This window comes from Capsicum annuum, chromosome 1, assembly GCF_002878395.1.
Source record: "Capsicum annuum cultivar UCD-10X-F1 chromosome 1, UCD10Xv1.1, whole genome shotgun sequence".
NCBI classification, from domain to species: domain Eukaryota; kingdom Viridiplantae; phylum Streptophyta; class Magnoliopsida; order Solanales; family Solanaceae; genus Capsicum; species Capsicum annuum.
This window is the reverse complement of record NC_061111.1, coordinates 242155962-242165312: the sequence shown is the minus strand read 5'-3', so window position 1 is coordinate 242165312 and position 9351 is coordinate 242155962. Positions and strand designations below refer to the sequence as shown.

Here is a 9351-nt window from a genome sequence, read left to right as displayed (position 1 = left end):
TTCGTCTTTCGAACGATGATTTTACTATATCACTCCTTATTATAAGTCATTTATATATTAAAAAAATAAGAATAACAAAATGATATGTTAACATAAAATATTTGATTGACTATCAAAATTATATTAGTGCCACATAAATTGGGACGAGACAGAAGAAGATATAAAGCAACATATATTATTTGAAAATGAAATAAAAAGTACTGTAAATAACAATAATTAACAAAAAAAATAATTAAAAATTGACTAATTTCTGCTGCTTCAATCGTGATTTCAATGTATCACCCGCAATTAATTATTATAAGTCACTTATGTATTAAAAAATTAATAATATTGAATCCACGATTTTACTATATATATATATATATATATATATATATATTTTTATGGTATTTTTTTAAAAAATAAAAATTACTACATAAACTCAAAGGAAAAAAGAGTAAAAACACACAAGAGATAAATGTAGAGAAATCAAGAAGCACCAAATAGATTATTAACATTTGTAACATTCAACACATTTCTAAATGTTTTCAAGTTCTTCTTGAATCAACACATACACATAATAAAAATAATAAATAATAAATAATAATAATTACATTTTACTATATCACCCCTAATTAATTATTATGGTCATTTAAGCATTGTGCCACATAAGTTGAAATAGAAAAAATATTATAAATCATAATGATAAAAAATTTAAATTATTTTAAAAAATATAATTGGCTAGCGTCGACACAAAACTTTGGACAAGGAGAGTATCATATATTATTCAAAAATTACATAAAAAGTATTATAAATTACAATAGTTAACAACTTAAAATATCTAAAAACAATTTAATATGTTATATATTTCAAAAAAATTACATGAAAAATACTAGAAATCACAATAATTAATAACTTAAAAATTTAAAAGATATAAAATATTTGATCGACTCTTAAAATTATATTAGTGTCACTAAAATTGAAATAGAAGAAAATTATTATAAATCACAATAATTAAAAACCTAAATTATTTTTAAAATACTATTGACTGTCAATGCCACAAAAATTTGAACAAGAAAAGTAACATATATTAATTTGAAAATTACATAAAAAATATTATAAATTACAATAATTAACAACTTAAATTCTCTAAATACATATTAAAATAACATATGTTGAACTTATGCTAGATTCCGGATGAATCCTAGAAAACATATGCAATCCTTTTATTAAAAAATTTTATTTAAATATATCAAGATTGAAAAGATAAATAAATATCTTAATGTTCTTAATGTTGGGCCCGTGCTGACACGGGTCATGCTCCTCTAGTGTAGTACTATTTGTGAACTAAAAGAAAATTGGTTCATTCAATTGTTGTGCCGCTACGCATTTACGCATTATAGGAAGAACTAGCTAGTTCTGGGTTTGGTTAACATTAAGTCGGTTTAGACCTCTATTTAGTTTCATCCAAGCTTCATCCTCAGGTTCGGATCAATAAGCAATTATAATTTCCCTACAAAGACTCGTTTTCGCTATACTCCAGTAGATTCTATCACTGCCTATAAGTCGCTGACTCATTCTTCATTATACGCACGATCAGAACCCTAACTTCTTCCACTGCTTGAGAGCTTACGTTTTCATGTTCTATTTCATTTTACTTCACTATCATCACTTAGGACAATTTTTAAAGACCTCAAACATAAATTTTGGATTAATGTAGGGTCTAAAATGTCATTTAAGGGACATAGTGTCTATAAAGTATTCTTTGTTCCTTTTTTTATCTTTTCCTATTAAAACTTGGCAATTTGTTGAGTGATTTGCAAACGCCACAAACTGAAATAAAGCTATTGATAGTTGTTATCCTGCAGGATTTATGCTGTAAGCAAATTGCTGCTTGGCCGAGGTAAGAGGCTTTGGTTTAATTATTTTTTTCGTTTTTTGGTTATTGACGCCCAACTGTTTGATAAAATGTCTGTGTGAAAGTAGTGGAAGAAATACTCTTTTGTTATCTGTGTACTTGATGAGATCTTCACTGTCGACCAACAACAACAACATACCCAGTGAAATCCCGTAAGTGGGGTCTGGAGAAGGTAGAACATATGCAAACCTTACCACTATCGTAGAGAGATAAAGAGGTTGTTTCCAAAAGACTCTTGTTTCCACACTTGCTTCATGCGTTATATCAATAAATTTACACTCCAAATATTCCGTTTTGGTCCTGCTCACCCTAAACCCTTCAGACTCCATCATTTGTCTCCACACCTCCAACCTAGCATTAACTCCATTGTGTGTCATCAATTAGTACTATGTCATATGCAAATAACATTCACCATAGCATCTCATCTTGAATATTCCGTGCCAATTCATCCATATCACCAGGGCTAATAAAAGTGGGCTAAGTATTGATCCCTGATGCTACCCCATCTCTACTGGGAAGTGCTCTAAGTCTTCTCCCACCATTCTAACTCGAGTCTTAGCTCTATCGTACATGTTCTTCATCGCCTTAATGCATGCTACGCCATTGGTGCGCCTTTAGCCTCCGGCCATTTCCAGAGAACTTCCCGCAAGACTTTGTCATAGGCCTTTTTTGGTCAATGAACACCATATGCAAGTCTCTCTTCTTTTCCTATATTTCTCCACTAGTATCCTCACAAGATGGATAGCTTATGTAGTGGATCACCTTGGCATAAACCCGAACTAGTTTTTGAAAATGACACACCCCTCCTCACTCTCATCTCTGCTACTCTCTTCCAAACTTTCATAGTGTGGATTAGCAACTTCATACCCCTGTAGTTGTTGCAGCAACTTGATACCCCTATAGTTATTGTGATATTTGATGCCAACCTTGTTGTTGTACACTGGGGCCATCGTACTGCACCTCTTCGGGCATTTTTGCCATCTTAAAAGTGACATTAAACAACTCAGTCAACCACTCCATACCTGCCTTGTTTGAGCTCTTTCAGAACTCCATCGGAATCTCATCTGGTCCCGTCGTCCTTTCAGAACTCCATCGGAATCTCATCTGGTCCTGTCACTCTTTCCAATAGCATGGTTGACCTCCTCAACCTTAATACACCTAGTCTCAAAGTGCTCCAAATCACCTAGACAATGTCTCTATCCCCTTCTTCGTTCAAGAGTTTATGGAAGTATGCTTGCCATCTTCACCTAATGAGGTTCTATGTTAAGCTATCACAGTAAGACTTTTCTTTTTTTGGACACATATCAGCATTTATCTCTCACAACTCACAAGATCACTAGTATGAGCCTATGAGGCAACTTTTGTTTAAGGGCAAGTGATAACAACCAAGACTTAGGCTTCTACTAGAGGTTAGCGTGAGTGTGACTTGATGTTAGTACAGAATTTAGAGTGAGGTTTAAAATGTGAATATATCTATTTGTACACACATATATACGCATTTTTGGTGCAAAATCAATTATTGTTTCGTTTAGCCACACAATTCTATATATTGCTCATGAATCTCTCTGTATGTATTTTTTGAAGGAAAGTGATAGAAACTAGGATGCAAAAGAGAGAGATAGAGAAGGAAATATTACTGGTTAAAGAAAGTGCAAGGATCTTAAACACTATATTAACCAATAACCAAGTCTGTGTGGAGTGGACAAATCTCCAGATATAAAGACAATGATAATATTTTTCTTCTATCCGTCAGAATTCTACCAGATTCTCCTATTTAAACTAAGACATAAGCAGTTATTGCTGTAGATAACTAGTGGCAACTACTAATAGATAACTGCTTCTATCCTATCTAAAACTAAGAAATTAAATTACATTATCTTCACATGCTAAAGCAGCAGTCTTATCAGAAAGTTCAAGGTTGTTCCTACTTGTACAAGGATTTGAATCTATAATGGTCAATTTTGTCTCTCTAATATGTTGTATCTTGGGTCTAAGTCTTATTTTTTTTCTTTCAGAATGAGATTCTCAGAGCAAATCCTTGCCAACTCTTTCGGAGTCTGTACCGCAATGGTAAGGTTTCCACTTAATGGGACAATGAATTTAAGGGTGTTTTTGGTATCAGTGTCCAAATTCCGACACCAGATCACTCAGTTCATTATTATCAACCTTTGGTACTTAATATTATCGTCAAAACACAATATTTATATCTTATCGTACAATTGTTTTTTATTACTGGATGTTACTTGTCCCTTCAGGGACATCCGATAAAACTGGAAGTTACCAGCTTTCTATATCCATCCAACCACTTGAAAATGATTCTTTTTTAAAAAATTCTGTCAAAGTAAAACGTCTTCGAGGATAATTTTCTGAAACATTTCCTCCATAGTGGCACACCAATAATTTTGACATTCCAATAAGGGAATTGAACCAGACTGGTATATCAGGGTGCACAGTTGATCATCTTCCGTATCACTGATATTTTATAAGATGTTTAGTATCTCATTCGTTGATTGAGATTTTAAAAATTATAGTTCTTCGTTCTGTAATTTTTACTTCTTTGTTTTTCCAGTCAACAGCAGATTGGTCAAAATTGCCAGTGGAACTTTTGGGGTTAATTTCTAGTCGGCTGCATTTTGCTGAAGACTGTGTACGGTTTGGTGCAGTCTGTAAGTCATGGAGAATCAGTATACTACAACATGGCAATTATTCATGCTCATTCCTTCCTTGGCTAATGCGACCTCAGACAAAACATGAAAGCTTGCGCAGATTTTATAGTCCTTTCAACGGTAAGAGTTATGATATATGTTTGCCAGATGTTCTAGATAAACGCTGTTGGGGTTCTTCTCATGGTTGGTTGGTCACGCTAGGTGCCTATTTTGAGATGCACTTGCTGAATCCGTTATCAGGGGGTCAAATTTCACTCCCGCCGCTACATAAATGCCCTAATTTGAATCTGGTTTGTTCAGGAAAGGGCTTTCGCGACTCATTTGTTTGCAAAGTTATCTTGTCTGCTAGTCCGTGCTCATCAGATTGTGTTATTTTTGCTATTTATGCTGATAATTGGAAGATGGCATTTGTAAAGCCAGGTGATGTTTCTTGGACTCCCTTGAGTTGCATCCATGGCCATGTTGATGATGCCATGTGTCACGATGGGAAGTTTTATGCCATCGATACTTTTGGGGAAATTCTGATTTGGGACTTAGCTGGTTCTTTCTTGAAGAGAATAGCTTTCACACCATCCCGCGGAATGGATAATTTGGTGTATGTTACTACATATCTTGTCGAGTTAGAGGGCCAAATATATGCCATAATGAGGCTTTTGTTTGATACCAGGATCACCGATACTCCTTGTCTAACCACTTGGTGTTTCGAAATTTACAAGTTGGATATCTGCAACGAGAAGTGGGAAGAAGTGAAATCTTTGGGTGATTGGTCCATTTTCGTAGGAAGCAATCATTCCTTCTCAATTTCGTGTTCGACTTACCCAGAATGTGAGAGTAATTGCATTTACTTCACAGATGACTTCTCCGGAGTTTATTACAAGGCAGTGTTTAGCTATGATATTGGTGTTTACAACGTTCAGAATGACAGGGTACAATCTCTTCCTCAGGAAGATATATCTGACTTCGCATTCTCGCTACCGCTTTGGATCATACCAAGTTTATCGTAAGGATTTTTTGTTGAGTTAGACGATAATGTCCATGAAGGGGAGCCTTGGCGTAACTATTCTCTTGGAGAAATGCACATTAAGACTGCATACAATAGACCCTTGTGGTCTGACTCTCCCCCTACCCCAAGCATATCGAGAGCTTTAATTTACCGGGACTCCGTAGATGATAATGTACGTCATGTACCCGAGTTTCTTTTAAACCAAATATTTGACTAGCTATGCTGCGAAATAATTTCTTGTCGTGCTAAAGCAATGTGTGTGAGCAAATGCTTGTTATGCTCTTAAACTGTTGGTGTTGACCTAAAGGTCACGAGTTCAAGTTGTGGAAACAAGCTCTTGAAGAAATGCAGGTTAAGGCTACATATAATACAACAGACCCTTGTGGTCCGACCCTCCCCCTCCCCCTCCCCCTCCCCCGAGCATATCGGGAGCTTTAATGTACGGCTGTCGTAGCCGATAATGTACGTCATGTACCTGATTTTCTGTTAAATCAGATATTTGACTAGCTGTGCTGCTAAAGTATTTCTTGTTTTGCTAAAGCAATATGCGTGTGAGCAAATGTTTGTTATGTTCTTAAACTGTTGCTGCCATGTGACCTGTCACAGGTTCAAGCTATGGAAACAGCCTCCTGCAGAAATGCAGGTTAAGACCGCATACAATAGACCCTTGTGGTCCGATCATCCCCGACCCCGAGTATATCGAGAGCTTTAGTGTACCGGGCTATTCTAGACGATAATGTACGTCATGTACCCGCTTTTCTATTAAACCATATATTTGACTAACTGCTGCTAAATTACTTCTTGTTCTGCTAAACCAATATGTGTGAGTAAATGTTTGTTAGCCTTTTATGCCATTTGACCATTTTAGCCTGCAAAATGTCATCAATGATATACAATATTCAGAAAGTCTAGGATTTCTTTTTTTTTTTTTTTTAAATTTGAATTGGTATTTGTTGAGAACGCAGGAACGAGACAATATATACAAAATTTGAGAAAAATTGGATGTGACTTGGAATCAAAATTCATAGTTGAAATTGAATTGAAAAGTTTCTCAGCAACTACAGGCGGAACTAGAATTTCAACTAAGAAGTTCAAAGTTTGAAGAAAACTAGCCGAAGGAGTTCAATGTTTACTATATACTAGGTTAACCACATGTGTCTCGCACGTGTAGTTTTTGATTGTTTAAAATTAGAAGATTCTATCTATTACGAAATTTTTAATGAAGTGCGAAAAATTTAAATCACTTCTCAAACATTTTTCACAATTTAATCTAATAATGTAATAACATATATTTTATCATAAGCATATCTATATATATATTTTACCATCAGAAGTTTCATGCAGTATCTCTTTTTCTTGTTGCTAGAGGCTAAGAGAAAATACATCAATTTAAATCATATTTATAGTACGATTATTTGTTAATTATATTTAAATAATTTTCTTATTTACAGTTAAGCCTTGAGAAATTCTTCGATTACATACTTCTTACTTGCTTAAAATTTTTAAAAATAGTGTACTACTTATATTTTTCTTATTCCAACGCTTTCATATTTATTTTTAGATTTTTTAAATCTTTTTTAAATCAACTTTAATTTATTTAGAATTCTTAAATTAATGAAAAATGTATTAGTTGTCATTAATTCTGATGACTTCGAATAAGGAAAGATTTTACTATAAGTATTTAATTAATTTTTAACTCTTAAATATTAAAAAATAGTAAAAAGACGATTTTATCTAAATTAGAGATTTTTAATGAAGGGCAAAAAGTTCAAACAACATTTTCAAGGTCCTTCATACTTTTAATATATTATTATATAGATACATAGATATATAAATATAGATATAGATTATAAATTATATTTTAAGATATAGTGATGTATTATAGATATAGCTTAAAGATTATAGATATAGATATAGATATAGCAAGGGTGGCTCAAGCACATTGGTGGCCTAAAGCGAAAATTAAATCGGAGGCCTTAAACTCAACAATAATAATCGGATTCATGTTTTCTAGTTGACATATTAAATTCTAACAAGTGGTATAAAACATTTCGTACTATTAAACTAAAAAAATATCAAATATAAAATACAACAATAATATAAAAAGTTAGAATAATACTACCCGGTTCAAGATATATGAAGACTTGATCAATGATCCCAACTATCCTTTAGCTTCTTCAACATATCTTTTTCAAATTTGAAATATAATTTGTGTTCTCTTCGAAGAGAAATTAACAATAATGTAATTATATTATCAATAATTTTTAAATTTTGATATGAACTCTTTTAAGTTTTTGAACTTGAAAAAGATAATAAAGAAGAATAGAGAAAAGCTGGAAAGAGAGAGAGTACGTGAGAAAGAGAAAAATATGGGAAAAGTGGGTAAAAAGAAAAGGGTGATTTAAAAGACTAAAAGGAAAGAAAACTTGAGAAAGGAAACGTTTTCTTTTATTGGAAATGTAAAAAAATAATTTAACTCAATATTAAACACCTATCCGTTAAAAGTTATAATAACAAGAAACTCTTATTTTTAAGTTTTATTATTTTTTCTCACATCCTATTTTTTAGCTACCCACTACCTTAAAAAAAGCTTTTTATAATTTTTTTTTACACTATCAGTATAATAAGTGCTAGAAAAATAGGGTCTCTCAAAATCGGAGGCCTTAGGTGACCGCCTAATTTCTTTCCATAAGAAGCCGCCCCTGGAGAAAAACAGGAAAGAGAGAGAGAGAGTACGTGAGAAAGAGAAAAATATGAAAAAAGTGGGTAAAATGAAAAGGGTGATTTAAAAGAGTAAAAGGAAAGAAAACTTGAGAAAGGAAACATTTTCTTTTATTGGAAATGTAAAAAAAGAATTTAACTCAATATTAAACACCTATCCGTTAAAAGTTATAATAACAAGAAACTCCTATTTTTAAGTTTTATTATTTTTTATCACATCCTATTTTTTAGCTACCCACTACCTTAAAAAAATACTTTTTATAATTTTTTTTTTACACTATCAATATAATAAGTGTTAGAAAAATGGAGCCTCCCAAAATCGGAGGCCGTAGACGACCGCCTAATTTCTTTCCATAACAAGCCGCTCCTGGAGTAAAGCTGGAAGGAGAGAGAAAAAGAGAGTACGTGAGAAAGAGAAAAATATGGGAAAAGCAGGTAAAAAGAAAAGGGTGATTTAAAAGAGTAAAAGGAAAGAAAACTTGAGAAAGGAAACGTTTTCTTTTATTGGAAATGTAAAGAAAGAATTCAACTCAATATTAAACACCTATCCGTTAAAAGTTATAATAACAAGAAACTCCTATTTTTAAGTTTTATTATTTTTTATCACATTCTATTTTTTAGATACCCACTACCTTAAAAAAAGCTTTTTATAATTTTTTTTTACACTATCAATATAATAAGTGTTAGAAAAATGGGGCCTTCCAAAATCGGAGGCCTTAGGCGACCGCCTAATTTCTTTCCATAACAAGCCGCCCCTGGAGAAAAACAGGAAAAAGAGAGAGAGAGTACGTGAGAAACAGAAAAATATGGGAAAAATGGGTAAAAAGAAAAGGGTGACTTAAAAGAGTAAAAGGAAAGAAAACTTGAGAAACGAAACGTTTTCTTTTATTGGAAATGTAAAAAAAAAAAATTTAACTCAATATTAAACACTCATTCGTTAAAAGTTACAATAACAAGAAACTTCTATTTTTAAGTTTTATTATTTTTTATCACATCCTATTTTTTGGCTACCCACTACCTTAAAAAAAGCTTTTTATAATTTTTTCTTACATTATCACTATAAT

General features: G+C 32.6%; 1 protein-coding gene across 3 annotated transcripts; it reads left to right on the top strand.

Annotated features, from left to right (window-relative positions):
• Positions 1–1549: 1549 nt before the first annotated feature.
• LOC107849253 (putative F-box protein At3g25750) lies at positions 1550–6112 on the top strand. 3 transcript variants are annotated; one of them, XM_016693887.2, is made up of 4 exons: positions 1550–1882; positions 3913–3967; positions 4467–4683; positions 4765–6112. In XM_016693887.2, exons 2-4 carry the CDS (start codon positions 3914–3916, stop codon positions 5565–5567), a joined length of 1074 nt encoding a protein of 357 aa, XP_016549373.1. In that variant the 5' UTR covers positions 1550–1882; position 3913; the 3' UTR covers positions 5568–6112. The 3 variants fall into 3 exon arrangements, with proteins under 3 accessions (XP_016549373.1, XP_016549361.1, XP_016549376.1); XM_016693890.2 differs by having other exon boundaries at positions 1617–1882; positions 4864–6112; XM_016693875.2 differs by having other exon boundaries at positions 1577–1882; positions 4467–6112.
• The last annotated feature ends 3239 nt before the right edge of the window (positions 6113–9351 follow it).